The sequence below is a fragment of the Tachypleus tridentatus genome, chromosome 13 (assembly GCF_004210375.1).
Source record: "Tachypleus tridentatus isolate NWPU-2018 chromosome 13, ASM421037v1, whole genome shotgun sequence".
Taxonomy (NCBI): Eukaryota; Metazoa; Arthropoda; class Merostomata; order Xiphosura; family Limulidae; genus Tachypleus; species Tachypleus tridentatus.
The window spans coordinates 82,833,979-82,847,635 of NC_134837.1; the positions used below are offsets into that span (position 1 = coordinate 82,833,979).

Consider the following 13,657-nt stretch of genomic DNA (forward strand, 5'->3'; position numbering starts at 1 on the left):
AGATTCCTTCTGGCTTTGACGTTTTACCCACCGAGCATGTGCGTGGGCCTGCTGGAAAGCTATGCAGTTCGAGAGTGTGAAATACCTACGAAAAGTATCCCAGGCCTGTTTTTGAACCTTCTGTGCCATGTAGCAGGCAGGATTCCACCATGGATGACGATATCATGGGAAACATATTGAGGTTTCAGGAATACACTGAGCAGCTACTTGTATAATACAGTCAGTCACTGCTGTCACACAGTCATCTGTTGATGGCTTACAGACAATAGCAGGATCAAGTTCTGTGAAAGTAGTGAAAGAGGGCCAGTTTGCATGATCCAGCTTCCACTGGGGCACACAAGTTGGGTGGCATCGACCACGGCCATTCTCTCTCAAAATTATAGGAAAATGATAGCTGCCTCGTGGATTATTGTCAACCCTCCATGAAAAATGGGAGAATAGTGAAGGGGAGCAAACTGAGAGATCAACAGCAATAAAAAATGGACTAGGTGCATGAAAATAAGTAGAAGATCCAGTATTGAAAAGAAAAAGGTTGTGATCAGTGAGCATTTCGCTCTACAGAGCAACTGCTCCTATCAATATCAGCTCTTCCCCAGAGGAGATGATGGCCATTAAGGTCCCTGAGGACTAAAAAAGGGAGACAGCAACTGTTCAATGAGAGCATCAAAGTCTGATTGATCATAGGTCTCTCCAGGCAAAAGGTAGAGAGAACAAACAGTGATGGTATGACCCAAGGAAACACGGATGGCTACAGCCTTCAAGGATGTGTTGAGTGGCAAAGACAGGAGGAACACATGCTGATCAACCAACAGTGACACCCCTCCATGTTTTGTCCATCACACAGCCTGTCATTTCTGTACAAAGAAAACTGTCGAAAGGTGACTGTATAGGCAGGTCTCAGAAATGTTTCCTGTAAGGAAAAACATACAGGATGGTAGGAAGCAATCAGTGTTTTGATGTCATCAAGATTAGAACATAAACCTCAACAGTTCCACTGTATCAAGGTGGCCATTTTTATTTATGTGTAGGTGAATTGGGTGGAAAACCCTTCTGTTTACTATAACATCTTTTTTCTTTACTGTCTTTATTCAAGGGATGTCTATCGACCTCTGTGGATCCTGCCCTGGGTCGATTGGGCAGGTCTTTCCTGTTGGAAGAGGATTCCAGTGAATGAGGACTGAACGAATGATCGTTTTGCATATTGAGGTGGGAGAAGAAGATGTATCTGAAGAAATGCTTGTACCTGGAACTGAAGGAAGTGGATCTTGGGATTTGTTGGAATGTATATAAGGGACAGAGGTGGATGTGGAAGTTGATTCATCAACTTTTTTTTAACTATGGTAGTCAAAAGACTTTTCATTCATTTTGAGAACGATTCATTTGGAGGCACAGAGAGATCCATCTGCACTCCCACTGTAATAGTGGACCGAATTGCAGCAGCATACGTCCGAGAGGAAGTGGTAGACAACAACTTTCGAGCCTCAGGATAAGAAGTGTTAAGAATCGTTTTCCAATACTGTACCTCTTTTTCCTCCAACCATTTAGGGCAAGAATGAAAGCTGGACTGGTGAGAGCCATTGCAAATTGATGCAATGAAGGTCTGTTTCACACTCATAGACATTGTGGTCCTTGCCACCTCAACGAGCACACATTAAGGTACCATGACATGACGTCTTCAAGTGACTGAACCACTGACACTGGAAACATCATAGAGGGTTTGGAATGTATGACCATACCCTGCAATTAAGATAATTTGCCTTGATTGTGGCAGATGGACAAAGTGATGTAAATGTCAGAATAAGGATGTTGGTCGACATCATAATTCCATCTTTGTGAGTGGAGATACATCTCAATGCAGAAACTCCTAGAGCGGAAAAACCAGCAAGAATCTCTGACTCAGGGATGTTCTTCAAATCCCTCTCAACAATAACTCCTCATGATGAATTTGAAGTAGCATGAGGTGTAACCTCAATAGGTACATCCCCAAGTGCCTTTAAATGCATGAGGAGTTCAGTGTTGAGATGTGGGTGTTTCCACAAATATGTCACCAGATTGAAGCTTCTTTACTGACTTTGGAGAGCCAGCAAATCCCTCTAGTCCCTTCTGAATGAAAAAGGGAGACATTTGCCCTAAAGTTTTGTCTGAAAAAGAATGTAGGATAAGAAAATAAGGTACAACAGGTGTTACAGATGTTGAAAATTGCTGCTCAGAATCTTCTAGATGTGAACGTTTACCTATGAGCTGTTTTTTCACTATTTTATTTAAGTTTTTATTTGGGGATCCATAATAAAAAAAGGAAATTTCAGTGACCACTGACCCCATCCACCATGAAGCCCTACGAGGGGATGTGCTACAATGTCAAGCAACGACATTGCAGCAACGCCAGGGTTTTGTGAGCACTATATCCAAACACCAGCATCATCAGATACAATGTCCACAACACCTGTTGAGAACATCCAATACTGGTACTTGGTTGACCCTAGTCCAAGTGGACCAGCCAACTGACCCAAGGGGGGACACCCCAAGGCCACCCATCTACAGGAATTCAAGGTCAAAGTGATGTGTTAGGGTTGGACCCCTCAACCACCAAAATCCACTCCTCCCCTTCACAGGTCACCATGTATGGAAAACACGTGGGTGGATGTTGAGATCCCAAAGGAGGTAAACTGAAAAAACAGAACCTTCCCTGGGAGGTCCCCTTACCCCGTACAGGAATCCACACCGAGGGGAATTAAGTCTAAATACCAAAGAAATAAACATAACATACATAAATTTTACCTTTGAATAACCAACCACACTGAAAACATTTCATAATTGCTAACAAGACCTGCAAAATAGTTTGATAGCTATTTAACAATACATACAACTTTTATAAACAAATTTAAATGTTTGAAAGTTTTAGAAATGTCTCATTTTATTCACCTCAAATATACCAAGTACTGAAAACCATGGATAGTTAATAATAACTAATCATTTTTACCCACCTCCTTCCTTAGAGAATACTGTCGTTCACTCATCTTAGAAAATCCTGTTGTAAAAATCATACCACTTCGAAGGTAATGAATACGCTGTGGTTTGGCACCTTCATGGCCCATGGCTTCCTACAGTTTTGAGTCATACTATTAAATGTTGGCATCAAATCACATTAACAGAGAACCTGTATTGAAATTAACATTTTCCATAAGCCAAAAAATCCTAGTTATGATGCATGTAAACTAGCCATATGACTATTTCATAAGCTTGTAACAATACAAGACAACATTAATCAGGTAATGAATTATATTATTTTATTTCAAATAGCCATCTGACTTGATTTAAACAGACTTTGTAAACAGTCTAGTATCAACTGCCTCTGTGTAAATAAATGCTGAGTTTTGGAAACACAGTAACAACACTGGTATCTTATCTGTTTTACTTCATTACTTTCTCCATATTAAAAAAGAGCAAATTATATTTTACATCCTATGTAAGACTGTGTTTGAAGGTTCTTTCTCTAGCCAAGAATTCTAAGACAGTTTTATACACTTGAAGATCTTGCTTTTCACATTAGCAGACACCATTTGACAATGTTTGAATATTAATCACACATTAAATGTCAATCACATGAGAAATTAAATTTTTCAATTTGTATAAAATCTATTAGTTAAACAAGTTTTATATTAAAAACAGCCCCCATAAAAATGGTATACATAATAGTTCCTTCTAATCATTGCAGCAGACCATTTTGATGGAGCATATAAGGTGGCAGGTTTAGCTGCTACATTGCTTTAATAAAATGTACTGCCACATGTTGTAATAGAACTAGTATGAAACATAAATTTTACACTAACACAAATAACTTCAATGCTGAAAAATGAGCATTGCTGTAATACTATGCTGCACTCCCATCAAAACAGTTGTTGCATTAATCAATAGTATCATTAAAAACATGTGACTGATATCCCACTCTTATTTGTAATTTACAGTTGAAGGTCTATACTTATTTTCTTATTGAACTATTAGTGTTATTGCATTCTGTTTTACTGCTTTTTTATTATTCTGTTTATTAAGCATGTTTAACTAAAGAACAATTTAATGTTGAAAAAGACTATGGCTGCTAACCTGCTTGGAATGGTGACTGGTAAATATATTTGTTTTGCTTAAGTCAGCTACAGTTTGTTCTAACAGTCTACAATAGGGTGTTCTTGCAATGCAAGCTTACTGTACATAGCTATACAAGTATCACCCATAGTACCAAATATACGTGTATAAACAGCATACATTTATTTTGTAAACATAAAAACATTACACAAAAACACACACACATATACATAGGAATACAATAAACCCTCCTGCAGCAACTAGCTTCCTCTGTATCATTCTAAATGCACCTCACTTTTGAGATTAGGCACACACAAAATATATACTAAAATTGAAAGTGGAGAGTAACAATGAGGGTAGGAAGCATATGAAAAAATGTTACATGACAGCTAGAATTCTACAATGAGTGAGTAAAGTGATCAATGTAATATATGAAACGAGACCCTCTGTGTAAAACGTATATAGAGAACTGAACATGGATGCATCATAATAGATGGGAAGCACAACTGTGGGGAACTGCACCACATCTGAAACAAGTATGTTCACTGCCTTTGAATAAGTGGAGTGTTTTGAAAAGGGTGGCATGAAGGCCAGCATTGTTAAAAGTAAAGACCTCGGAATAAAAAATTCAATACATATATAACCCCAATTGTACAGATGAGGTTCCACATCTCATCGTCAGTGTTACAAACCAAAGTACTACGCAAAATATCAAAAGTATTATTGTGGCCAATAGAAGAAGACCATGAATAATAAATACACCAACTCCAACCATTAGTAAACAATGTGCTATAGTGCAAGCAACCAGAATTACAATGAAGCATACTAGAACCTCTGGATAAACCTCCAAGTCAACTGTAGAAGACAGGAAGTACAACAAACTTTGTGAAATTATGGGGCCATGTCTAAGCCTCAACCCAATCATAAGAACAGAGTCATCCTGAGCCTGGTTTTATGAGCAGGAAGAGAACAGTAAGAGCATAGAAGAAAACCCTTGCACCCAGCATTGCAAGGAGAACGTGAAACTTCTGCTCAACCTGAAGTACAGGGCATCATACATCTCACAACCAGTATCACAAGGAAGGCAAAAGTCCCTTGAGCTCAATTATAGCAGCAGGTAAATCAAAACATCCTACAACCAAAATTACCAAGAAGGGGGCATCTACTGGCCTCAACCATAGGAACAGGGAACTATCTAGGGAGAGGGAGAAAAAGAAAAGGTTCCTGGCTTTACACTCTTCTCAAATGGGTGTAATCATATGTTATGCTATAATGTGGTCTAAACCAATGTACCATGGTCCACTACCCCTCAGGTAGGAACTAGGAAATGAAAAGCACTCATAAATCCCACTCAAAGAAGGTAAGGGGAAAAGGTGGTGGGGAATCTGGAAGAACATCGCACCAGAGAAAGTGTAATGGATGACCAGAAAACCCAATTTTGAAAATCAGACTGTGTGTGTGTTTTCTTTATAGCAAAGCCACATTGGGCTGTCTGCTGAGTCCACTGAGAGGAATTAAACCCTTGATAAATCCCTGTTGTAAATCCGAGACTTACCACTGTACCAGCAGGGAATTGAAAATCAGACTGCTCCTGATTTATTCAATCAAAGGAGTGACATGGATGAGCAGCAATCTCATATTACTTTAATCATGATAGTCCATGAGTGATTGTCTGCCAAGTACTTAACAGAATACTACATATATATACACCAGTAGGTAAACCACAAGTGATTTTAAGGAACACCCCATCTCAATATTGTGGGTTATAACCATATAGGTATCTGATACAAGTTTTGAAGAAAGCATACCCAACTAGGCAACACTTACCACTGAGCAGGAACTGAGTAGTTATTAAAGGAAAAGAAAACTCATGAAATAAAACAAGACAATCAATTTCGAGTCTAGCTGGTGTATGTAGAATTACCAGAAAAGGTAAACAATATCCACCAGAGGAGGATACAATTAGATGGTGCATATAAAGAGAAAGAAATATATGGAGAATAGTCCACATTCCTGCATGAACAGTCTCCTCCAGAAGATGATGAAAATTAGCAGCCGGATGAGATGATACGTGATAAAGATGACACCCTTCCATGAACAGGGAAGAGTAAGCCAACAAAATTAACTGACAAATCCAATCCTTAATGGTGATAAAGAGCAGTCATGTGACACAGAGTGGTTCCAATGAATAAACAAAAAGAACTGGGAACATGAAAGGTAACCATATGAACCACATAGCACTCCAGAGCCCGTACACAAAACAGAAGGCAATCAAGGTTTGAACTGGAATAAATATGAAAAATAGAAGAGATGAAGTAGGGTGAGAAGATAGATTTGCCCTCATGGGCTGCAGGTGTTTTGGGAAGAAAAGAACAGTCCACGTAGAGCATGATATGCATACTATGATAAAGAGTATGGGAAGCATCAAATGCAAAAAATCAGACCTAGAATGACTGCAAGCCAAGAGGAGAAAGAAATGTGTCTTGAGAAAAAAAATGATACAGGGAACACATGTCCAAAGGTGAGAAAGGGTAAAAAAGACACCATGGAGGTCCCAATCACCTGCAGCAAAAGCATAGTGAGGACAAAAAATCTCAAAGGATGACTGAAATATAATGGATGGCCATGTAGGCTAGATGTTTAGAGTTCAACATTAAATCCAGTTACAAACAGACTTATTTTAAATCCAGGTTTACAGCTGCAATTGGAGTACAGAAGTCACTATTTCGAGGAAATTTACAGTTACACTAAAGAACTGACTTGGAGACTGAAATACAGTAAAAATAACACTTTAATTGAAATAAAAAAATACTCAGCGACATCAAGATTACCAAAAATATTTTTAAAATCTTCACTGTGTCAATTGTTAAATTCTTCAGTCTGAGCAAACAACTGTTCTTTAATTAAACTTTCAAAAATACTCCTTAATACTTTACTACAACAAATAGTTAAAAAATTACAAAACCAACTGATATGTACCCAGACACAGTTTACTTTCCTTAATATTAAACAGTTTACAGCCATCTACAATCTACGTTATTCAACTGGAAACAATACTGTTAATTATTTAAAGATCTTTAGCAGTAATTGTTGGTGGTTTCTCTTAAGACAGACATCTTCAAAGAAGTTCTTGGTTTAGATGAAGTAAGGTCAAGTAACATTTACTTCTCTTCAAATAACAGGTTTGGTGACATATGATAACTAGCTAGGGGACTTATTTTTGTGCTAAAAACAGAACTTTTCATGATCATTTTTCAATATTTCTACAAGCATTCAATTAGCTGTTCACACTAGTTCTGCAAATAGATCCTTCTTTTCTTAATTAAATGTTAGCTAGTTACAGGCAAATGCTGTAAATTGGTTGCCTGTTTTCATTTATTTCTCCTCATCTTTCCTCCTAACAAAGTTTCACTAAGGGTCTCTGGCTTTAGGTGTTTTAATAGAATTTGTTTCTTGACTTTAACAAGATTAATGTAAACTTTTCACAGTTTTTTCTCTGCTACAGTTGCATCTCCTTATGTATCTCCTGTATGCCACAGTTGTTTCTCCTTACCATCTGGAATGCATCATAGTTTAAATTGGACATGTACATTTCCTTTCTTGGTGAAGTGTCATTATATAATTTCTCTTATGTATGCACAATATTTCTTCATATTACCTGTATCTATGTCATGTGTAGTTTTTCATAAAATTATATTTCTTAATTCTTGAAGCATTTGAAAATAGCATAAAATACTTCAAAGTGCTGCAAATGCTTCAAGAAGATCCAAACAATCCAAGTGGAAGTTCCATCGATCAAGAAATTCTCATTGCAGGGAAAGCATGTGAGCATGACCAAGGGAGCACTAAAGCTTCCAAGAAATCCCACATCCACAGAAGACATGGAACCTCTTGAACTGGCACAGAAGGATTGGAAAGGGACTTGTTGGCCAACAGCTCCATATTCTAAATATATAGTGGAGAAGGCTGGGCCAGACTGAGGTGGAAATTGAAGAAAACTCCCAAGTGAACAAATTATTGGGTAAAGGAAAAATGGACATCTCCACTTTGATTAACCAACCCAGATGCAAATCAGAAAGGAGCTAGAAGAGAAGAAACCAGTCATTCAGATAATAAGCCCAAGATCCCAATGAATGTAGAGTATAAAACCAGAAAACATAAGCCTCATGAACAAACCAAAGAAAATGACAAGAGGAAGGAGAGATGGTAATGTGAAGGTATGCAACTGCTATGTCAAACATAGTCATTCACAAAACAAGAGTGAAAACCCAATGAAGAGCCAGAAATGACTCCATGATGAAACAAAGAGGATCCAAAAATTGATTGCGACAAGACACTTTAGGACAGCTTAAGCCTCGTCTTTGAAGCAACATTAAACATAAAAAATGTGTTTCAAAATGGTTCCTTTCTACATTTCCCATACACAATACAAGAAATAAAAACAGAAAATATAACTATAAACTGTGTTTATAGGATTGTATTTAAAAACAAATTAGTGATGATGTTATTAACAATATAAAACGAGAAGTTTTTTTGCAAAAAGCAGCCAGATGCATATTCAAGTGATGGCAATCCCCAACTCATCAGACACTTTTACTGCATTGCTGCCCTAACTTTTCTTATATCTTGTTCACTAACCTGCACAACCTCTCCTGAGTGAGGGTTATAAATTCTGACTTTTTTATCCTTGCATGTTGTTGCCAAGCAACTGCCATTCCAGCTCCAGCAGCAATCAAATACAATATCTGGGTGTGTGATTTCTGAGAGAAGTTCACTTGTTCCAATATTCCAGATTAAAATCCTACAATCAGCACCTATAATTAAATGAAATCTCATGCTGCAAATCACACCATATCTACATAACTTTCACACCATATATATATATATATATATATATATATTACAGATTTTGAAAACATGGATATAAGGTCATAATGTAAGCCACAAGTGAATTTTTAATTTCATTCTGACTCCATAGTAGACAAATTAATATCCAAATCTAAAACAAAACAATCCCTTTCATTATTTCTGAACTTAACTGCCCATACAGTCCTTTCCTATATATACCATTATTCCATTAAATACTTTTTTACTGTGTTTTTATAAGCACTTCTCATAAAACTATTTTAAACTAGCACTGACCCATAAAATACCTGCAGCCATATTAACATCTTTATTGATAAAGAGATAAATTAATTCTAGTTTGTACACATTTTCTGCTTTTGTTCAGTTAGGGCGAAATTTGGTCATACTTAATACTATAAGTAAATTAACTTATTATTCTTCAACTAACATTAGACCTTTTAAAAACTTGGATAAGTTTTTAGCATGTTGTTGTTCACAATGTCTACCCAGATATATTTATTTATGTCCACCTTTTCTATATGTGTTGAAATGAAATATGTGCTCGTGCACATGCAGGCAGTAAGGTGCATGCATATTTTCAAAACACAAGACTAACTATTATTATAATAAACTACTACATAGTTATTGATTCTTATAAAAGTTTATATTTCTACATTTAAAAATATACAAGGGAGTCCTCAATAACCACAGCACTTGAAATTCTTTTAGGCAAGATCAAAGTAAATTAAACTATAAAACCTTTTTTTCCCTTTTATTAGCTACGATTTTGTTCACTAGCAATACCAAGCATGGGTTACTCAAATACCCGATTCAATTTTATTACTTATCACGATCTTTACCAGCATACCCTCAAACTGAAATTCTTTCAGGCAGGAGGAGAGTAAATTAATCTATGAAACTTTAGGCGTGGCTAAATACATCAATCTAAAGGGATTGACATCCTAAACCCAGAACTGTAATCATATCTCAAATCAGTCAAGAGATGATGGAAATATGAACTAAAAGTCTGTATTTAAAAATTCACAGACATTCTATGTCACAGCTAATAATAACACTTTACAGGAAAATCTGTACACCAATTACAACTTATGTTTTAAAAAAATTATGAAACCTATAAAATTTAAACATAGGACACATACTTCCACAGCCTTTACAGAGTCAGTTCAGTCCAAATGAAAGATTTTCTCACTAAGAATAAAACTTATGCTGCAGCATACCATATATTCCTGACATCAGCAAAAAAATAACCATTTGGAAAAAACTTAAAACACAACATTCCAGCAAACACCAGATTTATTCAAAAACCAGGTACAAAACTAAAGTCCATACTATGTAAAAACTATACTGACAAACAACAACAACATTATTTATAAAATACCATGCAACAACTTCCATGACTTCTATGTTGGAGAAACAAGCAGAAAAATGGAAACCACATTAAAGAACAAAGAAAACACCTTCACATGTTTTTAACAATGTAAATCAAATAAACACAACATAACCACAGAAAACACCCAAATATTAAGTAGGAAAACAAATATAAACAAACAAAAAATCAAAGAAGCCCTACTTGTACAGCAACTCAAACCAAAACAAACCAAAACAAAGGAACACCCTTATACCTATACTAATTAATAACCTAACATCCAACTGCAACGCCCACTACAATCCAGTACCCGTTTACACTCTCATCCCTAAGACACATGCCAGGCAATGGTAAATTTCAAACTCTCTCTTTGTTAACCTGTAGATGACCAAGGAAAGTTGAAACATTGTTCTGTAGTTTATTTTAATTAAAGTTTTAATACCCATACCAGCCATCTTGAGAATACAAAGGCTGAAATTCTTCTACAAGCAGGCTAGAAAAAATAATAGGTGTGAGGTGATTAATTTCATATCTGAAATTCAAAACTACTCTAATAATGTGATTGCTGTGACTTTAGTTAGTTCCTAATCTTTATAGCATTATCTCTCTCTCACACACACACACACACCCTAATGGCTTGTTCAACAGAAATGAAGTAACTATGTTTAGAAAAAAACTCTCTAAAAACCACAAACCTTTTTACCTACCAGCACTCAACAAAACATTACTAGCAGATGGATGCCATTGTACAAGTCCCACTTTTTTCTGATGCCCAGCCAGCTCCACAACTGGATCTGTCATTGGGCACACTAACCCATCTTCTGGAATCTGCCAAACACGAACTAATGTGTCATCTGAGCTGCTAGCTATAACATAATCATTGTGGGGACACCAAGCGATATCCATTACAGGTCCTTTGTGGCCTGTCACTTGAGGATAACTAACATCAAGCCGCCCAGTCTATAAACAAAGTTTAGCTACAGTTTAAGCTACGATCATTAATTCAAATTTTCAAAAGATGCAAATTAAAATCAAATCTACAGAAATATTAAAAATTACAACTCATACATACACACCCACACACATTAAAACTGTTATTCAACAGTTTACTACCATACTTTCTTTTAAAAATATCAAACAGTAGTTTGATATTCAGTGAAGTCAACATTCTTCATACACTACCTTAATGAATTACATTTTTCACAGAATACTTGTAACTCTCTAATGTTTTATTACACTAACAGGTCAAAAGACAAAACAGTTGAAATTGACAAGTTTGTAACTATTCTTGATTAGTAGTATATCCATCTAAGTTCATATTGTTTATATTTTATTGATATCACATTAGTCCAAAATTTTCACCTATTTTGCATGTTCTTGCCTGAAGAAAATGTACTGCTTGGTTTCTTCATCATCATTGAAAACTAACATGAAATAACTGTTATTTAACCAACATCAAAATTTACATTTGCATGAACAAAAGCTAAATTTCATAATACAGAAATTATTTTTACATACCATAATATGCCTTCTTTTAAATGTTACATGTTTATTCACATTAAAGCAAATAAAATATTACATCTTATTATAAAAAACTAGAATTGGTTTTCTGTATTACAGTAAAACATATTTTTAAAAAGTTTAAATTTGTATTTGTAAAGAAGTACAAAAATTATCACACTGAACACTGTCAATGAAAAGGGTAATTCATACACACATTATAATTAAGCATACACTATTATTAATTACAACTACATAATAAAAAATGCCATTATTTGATTCTCAAATAAACACTACACTTTAATAGCTATTTACTCATACAACCTAGTTAGACATGTGTACAATTTTACTTACTTTCTGAAGAGGAAGCACAAGAAAGGCTCCACCTCCTGCTATTTCTGTAATGATTGCCAAAAATTTTGGATTGACAGCACAAAAATTAGAGTCCCATGAATTTTTTGTTATTCTAATGTTGTCATAGCACTGTTCCCTCTTCAGTGGTTGGCCAAACACATGACGAAACTTACTCTGTCTCACTATTCTAAATGACATCTGGAACATGACAGACACAAACAAAAATTAGTTTCATAACTACAAAAAAACTATATGTACTGGAAAGCAACATAAACACTGGTTAGAAATAACGTGCAAAATAATAAAAAAGAACTAAATAACAACAACTACCAGTTATAAATATTAGTATTAATATGAATGAGGATTATCACTTAATGTTGTGCTGGGACGTGATGCTTGTGAACTACTGTGAACCATTATGAATAAGATAAAAAGTTGATATTTTACGCGTTAACATATTGGTCTTATGATAATTTCAAAGCATTCATTACTTTATAAGAATAACTTATACTTCGAAAATTGCTATAAAATTACGAAATTACTCCGTATGATATAATGGTAACATTAAACAATGAACCTACATTAATCTACTTTGCATTTAATTCTTTTCCGTGTTTTCGTTTGTCCACCAACCCATACAAAAAAAGAAAAAAGGATGAATTTAAAACTTTAAAACTTTCTGCAGCAGTTGTTAGTCAACACGCATGGGGTTTATGAAGTAATAACTATATTTATGACAAAATGTAATAATTACACTGTAAAAATACAAAATTTTTCACCACCATAAAAACAAAAACTAAAACCTAATTCCACATAGGCCTAGTAATAGTGGCGGTAGTGTAACTTACGTTGGCATTATAGATTTTGCATTTACCCTTTAAACTGCCATACAGCGTAAACGAAACTTCAAAAACTGATAACGCCAAACCCAAAAATTATAGAGTATTTGCGCGTGCGTTAATTTTAAAAAACTTGCAAATCCTCGCCATAAAAAAATATAACAAGAATGCGAAGTGGTACAATTACTCAAATCAGTATTAATATTATAATTTTTAAATTGAATGTAACCTCGCCTGTTCCAAAAAAAAAGAACTCAATTAACAGGTAGCGATTGTGAAGCTTATTTTTTTACACAATACAGTACTAAATTCGAGCAATGACTTAGTATGAGAAATGTATGACGATACAATTAACAATGATGCATAAGACATACCAATCCCCGACAATTTTTTTGTATCCGAGACCCTAACCCATCTATAGACATTCCCAGCAACCAATTATCTACCCTCATAGAATTCATGACAAACTTCATGTTCAACAACCACAACTGTATACAAACAAATGGCCTAAGCATGGGCAACCCAGTATCACCAGTTCTAACCAATATTTTTATGACACAAGTTGAAACACAAGCAATTAACACAGCATTACATCCACCACTATACTGGTACAGATATGTAGACGACACGATTGCGGGATTCACATCTACAG

At 35.4% G+C, this 13,657-nt stretch overlaps 1 protein-coding gene across 6 annotated transcripts in view; it reads right to left on the minus strand.

Moving 5' to 3' along the window:
- Window positions 1-13,088, minus strand: part of LOC143236832 (coronin-1C-like) — a 38,444-nt gene extending 25,356 nt beyond the window's left edge. For 3 of the 6 annotated variants that reach the window (XM_076475440.1, XM_076475439.1, XM_076475436.1), the window contains exons 1-5: window positions 12,748-13,008; window positions 12,167-12,364; window positions 11,020-11,272; window positions 8,719-8,894; window positions 2,985-3,101 (exon numbers count right to left, since the gene is read on the minus strand). In XM_076475440.1, the coding sequence (XP_076331555.1) occupies window positions 2,985-3,101; window positions 8,719-8,894; window positions 11,020-11,272; window positions 12,167-12,364 (744 nt within the window). In that variant the 5' untranslated portion in view covers window positions 12,748-13,008. The other 3 variants (XM_076475437.1, XM_076475438.1, XM_076475441.1) reach the window with 3 other exon arrangements.
- Window positions 13,089-13,657: the final 569 nt, after the last annotated feature.